This window comes from Aotus nancymaae, unplaced genomic scaffold (genome assembly GCF_030222135.1).
Source record: "Aotus nancymaae isolate 86718 unplaced genomic scaffold, 86718_ANA_hifiasm-v0.15.2.pri h1tg000115l, whole genome shotgun sequence".
NCBI lineage: Eukaryota > Metazoa > Chordata > Mammalia > Primates > Aotidae > Aotus > Aotus nancymaae.
The window spans coordinates 10682534-10699758 of record NW_026988530.1 but is presented as its reverse complement, the minus strand read 5'-3'; the positions used below and the strand labels follow the sequence as shown (position 1 = coordinate 10699758).

The window sequence follows — 17225 nt, the reverse complement described above, 5'->3', positions numbered from 1 at the left end:
GAATCATGAGGATGGAGTTCTCTTGAATAGCTTGATGCTGATTCTCACCGTAACGAGTGAGTTCTCACCCTGTTGGTTCCCAGGAGAGCTGGTTGTTAATAAGAGCCTGGCATTTTCCACCTCTTGCTCTTGCTTTTTCGATCTCACCATGTGATCTCTTCACATGCCAGCTCCCCTTCACCTTCCATTATGAGTGGAAACAGCCTGGAGCTCTCAGCATTAGCAGATGCTGCAGCCATGCTTCTGATACAGTCTGCAGAGCTGTGACCCAAATAAACTTACATTCTTTATAAATTGCCCAGCCTCAGAAATTCCTTTCTAGCAACACAAATGGACTAAGACAGAAAATTGTTCCAATACAGAACAAAAGCAGATTTCAAAAATGCTAGTATGGAATGAAGTTAATCATTTCCCATCAGACCTCTCAAAGAATCTATTCTCCAAAGCCTTCTTCCACTCTATAAGAACTGCTCTCCTCCAAACCTTTTATATGCATTTCCATTACAATCTTACCCCGTGACGTTGAATCTGTTTGCATATCCATCTTTCCCATTAGACTGAGTTCTCTAAGCGTAAAATCTAGTTTTATTCCAGTTTGTATCCTTATAACTAAGCTCTTCACATGATACATGGTAAGCAATTCATATTTTTTAAAATAAATGACAAAAAGACTAAAATTCAATGCTGGGTAAAGAAAAAGAAGAAAACTCCATATATGATGCTTCTTTAACAGGATCTTGGAAAATGATCGTCACTTGCAAACATGAGAGGAGGAAGGAAGGTGGTTCGGGATGGGTGAATAGGTGCTGCCTGAGAATCAGGCTGGCTCAAAGGACTCCTGTTGAATAGGGAACGTTTTTCTGATTAGAGAGCTGGTGGAGATGCTAGACAGAAGAGTTTATGTAGGCAGGAAAGAGTCAGGGGGAAATTTTTAAGCAGAATGTGAGATGATCAGGAAATTTTTGAGAATTGCACATGACATGATAATTTAGCACTCACTTGTAGTGAGTACCTCACTTGTGACTTAAATTAAGAGAACTTGATTTGCTTGAGATAAAAACCAGTTTTCCTTCTTAGCATTTCTTTAATTTCTATAATCTTATTCTTCCCTTTGAGTTTGTATGATCAAATCAATCAGATATGCCCTGATTGATATATATGTATATACATATCTGTATATTTATATATGAATAATACAGTATATATATGTGTATATACTGTACTATGTACTAATAACAGTATATGTGTACTAATAATACATATATACTGTATTATTAGTATATGCTGAAGTAGTATAAGAAACTATGAGAAAATTCACCAGAAGGAGAGGAACATATATTCAGGCAGGAAAAGGCTAGTAAGAAGAATTGTATCTTATTGCTCAGATTCTCTTAATAGCCACATTTTAGCAGTGAGCACTGTTAGATTGAATTCTTGGTGTCCTAGCTCCTATCACAGAATGAACAGAAACAAGGAAACATTCAAGTCAGAACAGAAGTGCAGAAAATTCCCCGATCATTCAGGAAAATAAACCATACCATTTGCTGATTTCTCACAAAATTTCAGGTCTTTAAATGTTTAACTGAAGAGATTTCTAACGTTTTATTTTGCAAACATGCAAAAAAGATAACTTCTTTGAGTTTCTGAAGCTAAAGTGTTGTATCATTTCCTGCAACAAGAGCTAAAGTTAATAATTGTTTCTACCCTGTCTAGAACTAGTCTATATACAGAAAATAGTTAAAGAAAGAAAATGGTTCTTAATGATAAATCACTCCTTTAAAATATCAGTGACAGTGTACAAGTTTAAATTAATACTTATTTTCCCTATTTTTTCTTATTGTTTATTTTGCTATTTTCCTCATTTGGAGTGGATTAACATGTTCAAGCCCAGGAGATATAATTTCCTTTAATGCGTGTTCATTGTAATTAAAAACTTTATAACATGTAAATTATATTTGAAATATAACTCGAATATAACTCTAAGAACAATTCAATTAAAGAATGAATATATACACATTCATTCTTAGAAAATATATATATTCACGAAAATATATATATGTATGTGTGTGTGCCAGCAGATACAAATGAATAATGCTGTTAATTGACAAGCAATAAAAATTTTAGTCCTTTTTTATCGTGTGTGTGTGTATGTGTGTGCATACATGTATGCACCCAAGTTATTGTCACTTTTGAATTAGGAATAAGGTAATCTTCTCCAAAAAACTGCTGAGGAAGCTAAATATAATCTGTCCCACATTGAAGAAAGACTGGTCATCTGGGCTGATTGGACTCCTTCAAATTGTTCCATTGGAAAATGTGGCATATTATCAAGTAAATCCATTGCCCTTTCAATGAAAATTTTTTATTTTATATGAAATTTTTATAAGCAATATGAAGAATTTGCTTTGTTGTGCTTGGTTTCGGTTTGGTTTGGTTTAATTTGGATTTTTGTGGTTTGGCTGCAAAGTTCATGAAACTCTCCCTGTCACCACCCTCAGTTAATCATTCTATGCTGAGGATTTTAATCTGTAGGATTATACATGTCAGTGGAGAAACGATACTTTGGTTTTTCGTAGTACAGACTGAAGCTTCTGGTAAAACGTAGGTATAAGCTCATTTTAATTTGTAACAGAAGTTGAAGTCATTTGTAGAAAAATACATTTTCAATAATAATTACTATTTTAAAATAATCTCACTTGACAGTATGGCAATTGAATATTTTCTTTTACATTTTATAAGATGAATTTTAATTAAAAAGTTTTCCCAATTTAAAAGGCTCATTATTTTTTAATTTTAGCATAATGTTGCTACAATAATATGAATTAAAGCAACAGTTTCCACTCAGAGACTCTTCTTGGCACAGTTCCATTATAAGTCATTATAAATCCTAATATCAAACAAGTTTTTATTGCTTTCATGTCTACCTACAAATGTATTTTAATTCATTTAAGAAAAACATAAGCTGTTTAGTAAGAAGAAAATTATTTTCCTAAGGACTCCATTTAATTCTATTAGGACTATATCACAGCCAAATCCTGCTTCTGTTTCCTCCTTTTCATAGGTGTTGATCTCAAGAACATTCCATAATTAACAGGCTCTATGCTAATTTCCATCTGAAAGTCAGCTTCCCAGGAAACCCGATTGGCAGTATCCCCTCTGCGTAGAGATGCGGAGACTTAAGCTTAGAGAGGTTAAGTGGTGTGTCTGACATTACAGGTCACCTTCACGAAAGGGCTGACGTGAAATCAGGCCTAGATGCCCTATATCTCTACTGTTCAATTGTATTGCTCCTACCTCCAACCCCATCTGGTTCCACTCCAATTCTACTTCTGTTTGGTAAAATGTCAACCATCAAAACTCAAATCCTCTTAGGATTTCTTCATCTCTTTAAAGCTTGAGCTATAAACCACCTAAAATAACTGACATCTAAGAATGAGGATCACAGGGTATTTTTATAAAGCAAACATTCTTGTATTTCAGGGGGAAACACAAGTTCTGAAAATGAAACATGAGGGAAAATAAATTACAAGGGAAAAACTAATCAATGAGTGGATGTAACAGGGCAATCAATTTTATTCTAAATTGCAGTTATTTTTTTTCCTGAAATTAAACAACGCTTTATTAATGATAGTATGTGCACATGAGTATGAATATTTGTACATATAATGACATTATGTGTGTAGATATACATATATTTTTAAATAACACACAAAATTTTATCACTGGTTTTTACCTAATTTGGATTATGAATGTACAGGATGAAGTATTACTTTTTTTGAAAAATGACATCAACTTGAATTTTCAATTTGATTTCTCTTCTTATATATTTCATTAAAAATTTCAAAAACCGTAGCACCTATAAGTTTCTATGAATCATATGTATGAATAGCTCAGGTCTTTATTACTTCTGCACACAACTTTATCTCCTAGACTTTGTCTTAACAGAAAAAGCCAATCCTTTATACCACAGACAGGGCAGGATCGCCATTCTATTGCTTGTGTTTTAAGTTTAGAGTTTCAGGCTTTTGGTTCCTGATATGCATAAAGCTCTTCTCTAAACCATGATCCAGGACCCAAGACTCTTTTCAGTTTGTGGTTCCACCAAAAGTGTTACGTCTTGTTTGATTTCTAGAATTGAAACATTAAATTGTATGTGTGAGTATTTAATCTCAGAACAGTTTTTTTTAGATGGAGTCAGACTCTGTCACCCAGGCTGGAATGCAATGATGTGATCTTGGCTCACTGCAAGCTCCACCTCCCAGGTTCAAGCCATTCTCCTGCCTCAGCCTCCCAAGTAGCTGGGATTACAGGCGCATGCCACCACACCTGGCTACCTTTTTATTTTTAGTAGAGATGGGGTTTCACCATGTTGGCCAGGCTGGTCTTGAACTTCTGACCTCAGGTGATCTGCCCACCTTGGCCTCCCAAAGTGCTGGGATTACAGGCATGAGCCACTGCACCCGGCCAGAACAGATTTAAGTATATTAAAATTTTCCTTTCAACATAGAATACCAAAAAGTGCGGTTGAATCAAGACTTACATTTTATAAGAAGCCAAGGAAAATTAATAAAGTTTACTTTAACATTACTTATAAGGTTTCACAGTACATTTTCCTTAAAATTTAAAATATATAAGAATGCAATAACATATTTCACAAAGATTATTTAATTCATAATAGAAAATAGAGGTAACAACCTATTAAAGACTTAACATCATCTCCTTTAATAATAGTCTCTTTGAAAATCAGAAGTTTCATGACCATTTATACTGTTAGTAAAATGTATGACTTCTCTTCGATTTTTAAATAGTTTGAAGATTTTTTATTGGTTTCTCATTTCTACATTAATGGCTCCTCAGTTTCAAAACCACTGACTTAGGATTTGGATCAGTAAATTCAGAAAATTGGAAAAGACGCAAAGTGAATAATGGGGTTTTAAAAGTCCATCACTTCTCTTGATTATTATCTGTGGTGTACACCTCTTCAGAAAGAATCTGTCTAGATGTTTTACAAAAAGAAATGGAATTTCTTCCTAGAGGGAGGTGAAATTTGGAGCTGGTGAGTTCCTAGTGGATAACTGTGGGACACTGCTCTGTAATCAAATCTCTCTCATCCTCTTCTCTTCCATGGTCTTGGGATCATTATTCTCTCTCTCTGTCTCCCTACTCCTCCATCTCTCTCTATGTGTGTGCACACGTGTGTAAAACAGCAAGAGCTATATGTTTCCCTCTAGCTCTGTTATAATTCAGTTTTATGTCTTTGGATTTATCATTTAACCTTTATGAGATTCAGGTTTTTACTCTGAAAATTAAAGGATATGAGCTCATTCTTCTTTCAATTTCTTCCCAATAGAAAAGTTGTCTAATTATTTGGTTGTTATAATCAAGTCCTTTACCTCCCTATGCATCTTCACTTTTAGAATCAAAGGAAAGATGACCCATGGTTTTCATATTTTTAACATCATTAAAATTCAGACACACCTATTTTTTTGAATTAATAGAGACTGGGGTAATTGAAGCATAGGAGCCTTAGGTTTTTATGAAATGGAAAGTGCTCAAAATCATTGTCATATTTTCCAGGAGAGAAGATCTTTTACTTTATAATCTATAAAGTGTTTCCTGACGGGACAATTTCTAATAAGGAAACAACTGAGCTGTAACATATTCTTCTTGAAAACTAATACCAATTATTAACCTGGCTCACAATGCTTCCTGCATTCTTCTATTACAAAGATATATGAAAGCACTAATTATCTGTCGAATAATGAAAAATTAGTCACTTAGAGATTAATTAATCAATATCTGAAAATCACACTGGAGATGATAAATGTTTTCAGGGAGAGAAAGAATGCAATTGGATACTTACTGCTCACCTTGGCTTTCAGGATTCTCCTATGACAGTTTCTTGAACTCATTCAATGAGGCTTCTGGGAGTGTTATTGCCATCAGCTTTCAATATTCATCTGTAATCAATTCTCCTCCAAATATTTTCACCCACATCTTGTTTCTTTTAGTTTCTTCCTTTCCCATTTTTATCATGCCCTTAAACTAAATTCTGTATTAATGTATGCCATTTTCCAGTATTGACATCAATTAAACATACTATGTGGCTCTCTTAGGCCCTTTACGTGAGAAAGCCAGCTTGGCTCTGCCTTTGCCAGAGCCAAATCTTACTTATTCACATTTTTTAAATCCACCAGTCTGCTTAAAGAGCTCTTGGCAATTAACTGCATAGGAAAATAAACAGATGGGCACCATTTCAAGTTAAATGTCCAAAACAAATTATCTTTCCAAATAATATTTCAGATATGTAAAGTTACAGACAATTCTTAAATATTTCTCACAAACTTTGCAAGGCCAGGAGCTGACTTAGCTATAAAGGTTGAAGATCACTAAGAAAATATCAATAATCCAGAAAATCTTTCCACATCCACTAAGGAATCTTAGAAGTCTGCTATGTAAGTTATTTCTTTACTTTTCCAATTAGCATTTATTGAATGCCTATCATGTGCCAAGCATGATTTTAGATAATTGGGAATTATAGGTGAAAAGAAGAGACAAAGATCCCAGCCCCTAAGATGTTTACATTCTAGCAAGAGAATATGGACAGTTAAACATCAATTTAATAAATAGGTGCATTATGTATAATATTAGAAGGTTGATGAAAGATATGGCAGAACAGAGTGACAGGAAGAGGTATTGTAGGGCTGGGCATTATGGGTAGGTTGCCATATTATACAGGTTGGTCAGGGTAGGTCTCATTGAAAAGATGAGACTTGAGTACAGATGTGAATAAACGAATGAGTTTAAACTGATGTGATAGGATGTTCCAAGAAAAGAGTATAGCTAGAGAAAAAGTGTAAAGTAAAAAAAAAAGCCAATGGGTTTGAGGGATAGCAAGGCCAATTGGTGGCCTCTGAGCAAGCAAAGGAAATGTACTATAATATATTAATTCAAAGAAGTAGCACACAATGGCTCATGCCTGTAATCCCAGCACTTTGGGAGGCCAAGGTAGGCAGATCACAAGGTCAGGAGTTTGAGACCAGCCTGACCAACATGGTGAAACCTCTTCTCTACTGAAAATTCAAAAATTAGCCACGCATGGTGGTGCATGCCTGTAATCCCAGATACTCAGGAGACTGAAGCAGGGGAATCACTTGATCCTGGTAGGCAGAGGTTGCAATCGGCCAAAATCATGCCACTGCACTCCAGCTTGGGTGACAGAGTAAGCCCTCTGTCTCAAAAAACAAAAAGGTAGCAAGTGGTAAGATTATGTCAAATCTTGCAGCCATTCTAAGAACTTTGGCTTTTATTTTCAGTGAAATGGACAAGAGGTAAGTCATTACTGGGTCGTTAGTGAAGGAATGTGATCTTATGCTTTAAAATACTCATAATAGCTGCTATATTGAGAAAAGATTATAGAGAGACAAAGGTAGAAACAGAAGCCTGTAAGGAGCCTGCTTCAGCAGTAAAGCAAGCTATGATATTAACTTGGACCCACAGGAGAGCATTGGCAGTGGTGATATGTGCCCAATTTCTGGATGTATTTTAGATAGAGGCAGGAGACAGATAAATCTTTAGGCAGATAGGGGTGGTGAAACCTGACCTTCAAACCAAAGGCAGTTTAAAGCAGAAAACCCATCTACAAGTCTTAGAGAAATCCACAGGCCAGATTGAGAACCCCTCTTCCCATTCGAGGTGCTTTCCTCTGGTTGATCCCCACCCTCCACCTATTTTACTTTTTTTTTTTTTTTTTTTTGAGATGGAGTTTTGCTCTTGTTACCCAGGCTGGAGTGCAATGGCGCAATCTTGGCTCACCGCAACCTCTGCCTCCTAGGTTCAAGCGATTCTCCTGCCTCAGCCTCCTGAGTAGCTGGGATTACAGGCACGTGCCACCATGCCCAGCTAATTTTTTGTATTTTTAGTAGAGACGAGGTTTCACCATGTTGACCAGGATGGTCTCGATCTCTTGACCTCGTGATCCACCCACCTCGGCCTCCCAAAGTGCTGGGATTACAGGCATGAGCCACCACGCCCAGCCCCCTATTTTACATTTAACTACCCTTCCTGAACTGGTTTTTCACACTGTTGTGCCCATCTTTTGAGTGGTGGCTTTTGCATGCTAACTAACCAATCAGCACATACTCCCCCATTCTGAGCCCATAAAATCCCTGGACTCAGCCAGACCAGGGGACTGCCCACCTTTGGATGGTGGGGGGGAAAGGACTACCTGACTTTGGGTAAGGGGACTGTTCAACCTGGGTCTGTCTCTGCTCAGAGCTGCTTCTTCACTCAATAAAACTCTTTGCCTTGCTCACCCACTGGATGTCAATGTAACCTCATTCTTCTTGGATGTGGAACAAGAACTTGGGACCTGCCAAATGGTGAGTGTGAATAGAGTTGTAGGTCTGTAGCACTACCTTCTCACTCACCAAGCAATGGGAGAAGGAGCTGCTTGGCTCCACACGCCCCCTTTAGTCAGGCTGCAGATGGTGGAACTAAAAGAGCTATTAACACACCCCCATTCACCTGGTATCTCCGAGTTTTTAGGGACCACCATGTCCCCTTTGTCTGGACAGTGGAGTCACTTGTGACGTGCCTGGTCCAGCCACAAGCCCCACATGGAGCATGAACCTGTGCCAGCACTTGGAGCCACTAGCTGGACTACATGCTCACTTATTCACACACCCCCTCACTCTGCAGGCTGAGCACGCAGTCACAGTGGCCATGGGATCCAGGCCAGGTTGCAAGCCAAACAGCCCCACAGGCTGGGTGAGCAGGGTACCTCCTACCACAAGCTTGGGGTGAGCAAGTCCCAGGCAGGAGCATTGCCAGCCATGGAGATATCCAACTGGCCAAACACACAGAAGAAAATCCTGTGTTATTTTGAAGTCAGTGTCTTTGTTATTTCCTGAGGAATTGGATGTGGGATATGAAAAGGCGAAAGAAAAAGGAATCAAATGTGACTCTGTTTCTTAGTCTGAGCAACAGAAAGGATGAAGTATAGTGTGGAAGACTGGGAATGCAGAAAGGTTTTGAGGTGGAGGGAGTCAAGGCACTGGATTTTCAACATGCTAAACCTGATATGTGTATTAGAAAATCAAGTGGAAATACTGAATTGGCAATTGGAATATACACATCTGAAGTTCAGATGACAGATCTTTGCTGAGATCAAATAAATGGGTAAGATAAACGGGTATCATTACAATATAGATGGAATTTAAAGCCACATGAGTAGATAGCATCACCAAGAGAAGAAATGTAAAGACAGACAAAAATATGACCAAAGATTGACTACTTGGAGCTTCCAAAATTAAGAGATTGGAAAGAAGAGAAACCAGTTCATAAGACTAAGGCATAACCAATAAAATAAAATAAAATAGGTTATAGGATCCTGGAAACCAAGTAAGTATAGCGAGAAGACAGTGTCAATTAAACCAAATCCTACTGGTAGATCAAATAAGATGACAACTAAGAATTACTATAAATGTATGTTATTAAATAAATAGCATATAATCACAGAAGATATAGCATATTAATTGCTTTTAATTATTTGTTGCTTGGTATAAGTTAAAATCATAAGAGAGAATTTGAAAGGGAGCCAGCGCATACTGTGTAAAAATAATAAGTTACTTAAGCTAAGAAAAGAGTATGGTAACCAGATCTCAGAGTCAGAAATGCCACTGAAATTTTATAAACATTCTTCTCTAACAATCAGATCTTGGGCAATTGTGCAATTCACTTAATATCTCTAACTTGTATCTCCAGAATAAGATATGGAGCTCCAAAGGTACCTGCACCTTAACATTTTCATGATTTGAAAATAACACATAGTCCTACCACTCAATCAAATTATTCCCTCCTTTAACTTAATACACAGATTTTAAAATAAGACTTGCATTCTTAGTCTCTTGGTATTTTAGACAAAGGAAATTGAAGCAGAAGAAATGTGACTGGCAAACTCATACCTATTTTCAATCAGTTTTTCACCTTTAGGCAACATACAGTGTTTTAGTTATGATTAAACGTTAAATGTTCCAGGGCTACAAATTTACTCACAAATGGTATCTTGCTCACTTCTTTGTGAATAAATTGCACTTTCTCATATGGCTCTAGCTTTTTGTTATCAAGAAAAAAAGCCCTCATATTTAATCTAAAATGGCAAATTTAGACTATGCAATACTTTCAATACTGAATGTGGGTGCATGTTCAGTCTCATTCATACTTTTATTGAGTTAAGTAATTGACTCACAGATTTCTGGCCATCCTCTTCCTTTCTCTCCAAGAAGGCAATTGGTAGAGAGATGTGTGTGTGGTTATGAACTATCTTGGCAACAGGAAGGTCACTGTGTCCTTAGATCAAGATATTTTCTGCATCTTTGCTGGTTTAGACTATGGAATGGCTATTCTTGGCAATTCTGGACATTGAACATATGACGTGTCAATGACCAGCATATGGGCATTTATCAGTATTAGCTGCCAAAATAAGCCACCAATTTAATTCATGATCTTTTCTCTGTCTCACTTTGGTCAGAGCCAAACTAACCACTTTGGTCAGAGTAACCTTTCATGATGATTTAGCCTCACCTTTACTCTCATGGGAGCTGAAGACTCCCCCTAAGGCCTAGCTGTGTCTCTCATACAGTTCAAGTCAATGTGGTCTATCCTGTAGCCCTTGGATTCTGGAACACTGTTCCTGCCATGGTCACAAACAACTCAGTCTGGCAAGCTTCCCCACAGGTTCTCAGCTAGATTGCAAGTTCCTCCATTGGGAACAGGTAAGAAATTTGGGACCCATCACGCTACTTAGGGATTGAGGTTAATTCAAGGAAGTTGTGTTAAGACCTCCCTGTGCCCGATCTTGCTGTCTCACTGGGTTCACTGCACTGTGGCTATTTTCAGTGTTCTAAAAAATGATAGAGCTAGGTACAGTGGCTTATGCCTGTAACCCCAACATTTTGAGAGGCTGAGAATGAAGAATCGCTTAAGGCCAGGAGGTCAAGACCAGCCTGGTCAACATGGTGAGATCCCCTTTCTGAGAAAAAAATCTTAGCCAAGCACAGTGGCACATACCTGTAGTCCCAGCTATTCAGGAGGCTGAGGCAGGAGGATTGCTTGAGTCCAGGAGATCGAGGTTACAGTGAGCTATGATCATACCACTGCATTCTAACCTGTGCAACAGAGCAAGGCCCTGTCTCAAAAAGAAAATGGTAGAAGCAGAAGCTACTGTATTTTCAGTATTCTATTAACATAGTTGGAGCTGGGAGAAACCTCCCCTCTATATCTCGACCCATAATAAACAATTAAATAGACTGATCACATGCGTCCCTACCTCCTTCTCCCCACTGGCCCTCATATCCCTCAGGAACCTTTGGACCCTGCACTGGTTAGCGCCTTTCCCTCATATTTCAAATGATCAACTGGACTGTGTCTGTTCTTTAAATGATCATGGAGTGAGAGTTTAAAGACTTACAATAATTCTTACTGCATAAAGTCTAGGTTTCATTACTATTTTATTGGTGTATAAATCCTATTGTGCAAGTCAGAGACGGACTTCCTCTGCATTTTTGCTCTAACGGTGTTCACACCCATTTCTACCACCCATTGCCATGGTCAGGCAGTGGATGCTCAGTTTGATAAGGGAGAAGATACTCCACAGAGACTTGGAAAACTGAAAAATCCCTCAATGTCTTTCAAAGATTACCAGTATGGCAAAGAAACAGTAAACCAAAATAATGTATATTTTAAAATAAAACCTCATTTACTATCTTCCAAAGTATTTGAGAATTCAGGAAATGAAAACTTACTCCAGATAATAATAGAACTTCCTTAGGAACAATCAGAGTGTTTGGTGGTTGAAGGACTTTGGTCCCACTAATCCTATATGAGTTGCTGACTAAGAACATTTACATTGAAAACCCGTGCTTCCTTTGCAGGGGACCAGAGAGGAAGGATATACAGACCCTGCTATGGCTGCTCAGGATGCAATGGTAACTAGAACCAGTTCTCACACTGACTGCAAAGAACTTTGGTTAAAATGGGCGGGAGTGGTTCTGACACTCATTCTCTGCTGGCTAATGTTTCAGGTCCTGTGGGAAGCCTGTCAGCAGAAGACAGGGGAGCATAAAACCATGCTGCAAATGATCCTGTGCAACAAGAGCTACCAGCAGCTGTGGCTGGGTAATTATTCACTGGGTTTCTTTCCAGCTACTCAATCTATTGTATAACAAAAAGAAGGTGGTTAACTTGAAACAAATATGAAATATTACAAGGAAATAGAGGAAAGTCATTTATCTCAAAGGTACTTATTTTGAATTTTGTTTATAAGATATGCCCTATTTAATGACATCACTAAGGAATAAATATTTCCTTATTGTTTTTTCCAATAACTGAATGATGTAATTTTCAAATACTGAGCATTTTAAAAATTATCTCTGTATTTGATGGAGTGCTTATTCAAATATATTAGCTATTTCCTATTAGGTATATTATATGTTGTCTTGCAAAGTATGTAGTAAATATAGTTTAACCTGTCAATACTGCATCAAGGCCATTATTACTGACGTCATCACTTCTGCAATATTGAGAGAACCTTATTGGTCTTAGAGGGTGCACTCATGTTAGTTTGCACTTTGTTTGACATTCCCTAAACTACTGTATTGTTCTTTTTCCCTTATTTAAAAAAATTTTTGTTTTTTCTATATAAAACACACAAATGCTGACAATTTTCAACAGATGGGCTACCCTAACCCAATCCCATATCTAGATTTTACAAGTCATTAAGAGGCATTACCTGTCTTAAGGTAATAATAATAATAATAATAATAATAAGACATCTCCTTGCTTCTAATTTTCTGTAAGAATGTTTGAAATCTAAAGTTGCCTAGAATACAGTCAGATAACTAAGTTATTGAAATAAGGAATCTTACTTTAATACAATTCTAAATTAGTAAACTTTAGTCTACACTCATAAAGTTAATTTCATATTTCTCAGAATATTCTTTATTGATATCACAACCACTATTTTAATCATCACAGAGAGGACTTTTACACCTAATTCTCACATTTAAGCTCAAGTAGGAAGTTTGCTGTTGACATGTCTATCATGTATGTCTTAAATAACTGGTTTGTAAATAATGGCTAGTGTGCTTCTTCTCCATGTAAACCAGCAGTGAGTTAGTGGGTCCCACTCAAGGTGGCATTTGTTCCCCAGGAGAAGAGAATCATAGCAGGCCTTTGAAGTTCAAGATTTATGCTGCCTCTACTAAGAGTATTTGTATTTGTTTCCATTGTATTTATACTAAACATAATTGATCGCGGTAGTGTTTTAAATTATTTTATGGAAAATACAAATTTTCACTATGTGTAACAATCTAATATTTGTATTATAAATTTATAATATATACAAAATCTCCTTTGAATTACATCAATTTGTTGAAGTTTTCCAGGAATTTCAAAATATTTCTGGGCAAGACATGGTAGATGCCATTAATGAATGCTATGATGGATACTTTCAGGAGCTGCTAGTTGCAATTGGTAAGTAATAAATTATTGGAAGCACAGCAGACATTTTCTTTTGCAATAAATGCTGAGTGGCTCTGATTGAACTAGGGGTGCATGAGTAAGCTCTTGATGGAGTCATTTTCCCTTGAATTTTGTTATTTAAAAGAATGTAAACTCCACAGGGGAAGAGTACATCAGCTACCAATAAAATGCACCACCTGGCAACCTGGTGACTTGAACGAACTCATGCCCTTCCCTGACAGCCACTTCAACTTTCATATCAGAAAACACATCATTCTCAGATATTTTCTCTTTAGAATTGGCTTCTCACGCTGTTCAATCCATTTTATCTTTACTGACTTCCATTCCCTGGCTCAAGAGCAGATAAATACTTAACAGTGTGGTTTTCTTCTCTTCAGAAGGAAAAGGATTTTTTAGTCACCATTACTAATAAATTTGGTTTTAGGAGTAAATCCTACCGTAAAAGAGATTTACCAAGTAGTGATTTTCCTCAGGCTATTGCGATAGTGACACACCTCTTGTTCATTTCTAAGAAGCGATATCCCTCCGTAGAGGATAAAACAGCGCTATTTATCCAGAAAAACTGCAATAGAACTACCTTTGTGAGGTGACAGCACACATTTCAGGGATAACCAAAGCGGGTCATTGTGAAATATCCATCGCAGGCATAGTCAAGTCATCACTTAGATACTAGTTGAATAAATGAACATTGTGATTTTCCATCCTTGAATGACAGAGGCACACATGGGTATGAGAGCTGAGAGATAAAGGAATTTTTGCAGTTTATCTAGTAAAGAAGTCTCAAGCTAGGGTTCCAAGAAAATGGTTTGATGGAACCCCTAAAAGAGGATGCAAAAAATGACTATTAATATCTGTGTGTTTCTTCTGAGAATGTCACATTTATTCCAGAAAATTATCTACAAAATTTAATAACCACATATCACATCAAAATCCTTCATTTTATAAACAATGCCTAAGGAAATTGACTGCCTCAAATGATTAACCACAAAGTTATGACTAAAACTCATAATATTTGAATCTCAGGATAGCTTCCTTTCCGCTATAGACTACTGCCACAAAGCGATGAGCATAAGAAAGGAAGTGGCGGACATTAAAAATGCGGGGAAACATTCCAACTGATTGATTCACTCAGTAGACACTTGTTGAGCACCTACTGTTCTAGACACGGACTTAGGCACTGCAGATAGAACAGTGAAACAAGAGAAACCGCACAAATCGCTGCCTTCAAGGAACTTATGATGAATAGTGACTGAAGAGTGAGTACGAGGCTTTGTGTACTAAAAATGAAAGAAAAGATGAGGGTATAATCTCACAGTCTAAAATAATTACTTAAACTACCAGGGAAACACTGTGACAATGATTTTCTTCTGGCTAGAAATTATAGCCTCTCCTATATTACCCATTCATGTATTTATTTGTTAAACTATTCAAATAAAGACTACTGAATGTTTATGATCATCAACTGACTTCCAGGAAGGATAACTGTTGACCAGGTGCTAGGCTGTTCTAATGCCTTAGCAGTTTTTATTAGATGACTTCTAAAACTGGTCTAGACCAGTTGTGGTCCATATAATTTCTCCAGGTTTAGAGACTTCAGGTTTACTCACAAAGCTTAAGTTACTAAAAACAGTATTCAAATCGATGAATGCATTATATGGGAGCTATGTCATATTGACTCCTACAATAATAATAATCTATAAGAGTAGTAATAACCTAGCTCTCTTTGAAGCTCTGTTGATTTAATTTTCAGATAAAGAGGATAACATTTCCTTCACTACACTATATGAAGGAACTAACAGAGTTCCAACAGATAGAAATAGACCAAGTGAAAATCTGCATGACTCATTATAATGTTGTTGCTTTATATTTTTTTCTGTGGTTTATGGTGTTATCATTACTGTAAGTGTTGAAATTATGATACAATGTAAGAATTGTAACAGGAAAAGTGTTATTGTTTCTCAAATTCTGAAGAAAATATGTTTTCACTCTTGATGCTTCTTTTCTCTCTGATTTCTCCTAGTTCTCTGTGTTCGAGATAAACCAGCCTACTTTGCATATAGATTATATTGTGCAATCCATGTAAGTAAGACTTATATGTTTTCAAAATTTCTCCAGAAATTGTGTCTGTTTTCTCAAAGAATTAATTTTAGTTCCATCATTTAAATGTTCATTACCATTTTGGAACTTGTATGTACAAAGAAAATACACCCAACTGAAAGAAAGGTTTAGAAACCAAAAATAAGACATATCAGATTAAAATAAGGCTATGCTTTTGTATCAAATTTAGGGAACCAAAAAGTATGGGTCTTTGGGGTTTATCTCCCTGTGTACTTTAAAATTTTTTCACATCTGCAGAAACTGGTAAATTCAAATGTTTTTGTATATTTCCAGAGACCCCCACATCAGACCTATGCAAGTACAAAACATATGATATCAAGCAGAAAACGCAAAAACATTATAAACTCTCAGCAAGAAATTGCTACATTCCTGAAGTTTCAATGCAAAAAATTATGTCAATAATTTTGTTAATAATTATGTTAATAATATTTAAAAACACGATTTTTAAATATCATGTTATTTTCAATATTGAATATTTTAAATAGTCAATATTTAAAAACGATATTTAAATATCGTGTTATTTTTGTTACTAATTGTGTTAATAATATTTAAAAACACGGTTTTTAAGTATCGTGTTATTTTCAAAAGGTATTTGACGTGATAACAAGAAAACCATAAACTCTATGTTTTCATACTTCAGTGTGTTATTCATTCACACAGAGTTTGGAGCATTCGTTTTTTAAAAAACAAACACTTAAGTGCATCACATAATGCACACCTTATCCATATGTACATGAAACATAGTTAGAAAAAGAAAGTCTCATACAGATAATTATACACGACATAGCCTTGAAAACGCAAATAAAATAATTAAACAAAATCCAACAACACAGTAGTTTTAATAACCAGTTTTATCCTCAAAGTAAATTTAACAGATATACTTCTTAAAAGTAGCCAGCATGCTGGGAAAATATGTTAATAGGAATATTTTATTTTATATCCTCTGCAGTGTATTTTCTCATTTATGCAAAGGAAGAACCTGTGTAATGCCAGAACACAAAAGAAAGATCAATGCTCACAGTCTCGCTTCTGTTTTATTCTATTTTCTAGAACACACAGTTGATTTGATTAAACATTTATTTGAAATAGTGTATTTAGAAATCCATTAGGACAATTTCAGCTATTTCTTTCTCAAAGAATCAACCACTACAACAATAGTATGAAGCTTCATTTGTGAATGAGTGTGGGAAAATAATCACAATTACCTTGTTTACAATTATGCACAAATTCAAGGCTACTTATTCTAATAATAAATAAAAAGCACATTTTTGCTGTGTGTGCTATAAGGCAAATAGTTTGTAGATAGACAGAAGGATTGTATATTCAAGTAATGTAATTTTTAATACATAAAGACCTCAAATGTCAAATATTTGTCAAAAAGCTGCTTTAATCACCCCTAAACCAAAGCTATATCCTGTGTTATTCTCCAGTGCATTCTAAGTGAATGTTCTGTAATTTAAATTTGAATACTTGGTTAGATCATTCATTTTAACCACCTCAAATTATGAGAGGTTTATTAGTGATATGCATCCGAAACATTTAGACTTCAAAGATTAGATTCTGTT

The 17225-nt window shown here is 36.1% G+C and overlaps 1 protein-coding gene across 1 annotated transcript in view; it reads left to right on the top strand.

The window, feature by feature from the left end:
- Positions 1-17225, top strand: part of ANXA10 (annexin A10) — a 93434-nt gene that overhangs the window by 72718 nt on the left and 3491 nt on the right. Inside the window, exons 7-10 of the mRNA XM_021674002.2 lie at positions 11934-11987; positions 12084-12177; positions 13438-13533; positions 15563-15621. Coding sequence (XP_021529677.1) covers positions 11934-11987; positions 12084-12177; positions 13438-13533; positions 15563-15621 — 303 coding nt within the window. The remainder of the gene's footprint in view (positions 1-11933; positions 11988-12083; positions 12178-13437; positions 13534-15562; positions 15622-17225) is intronic.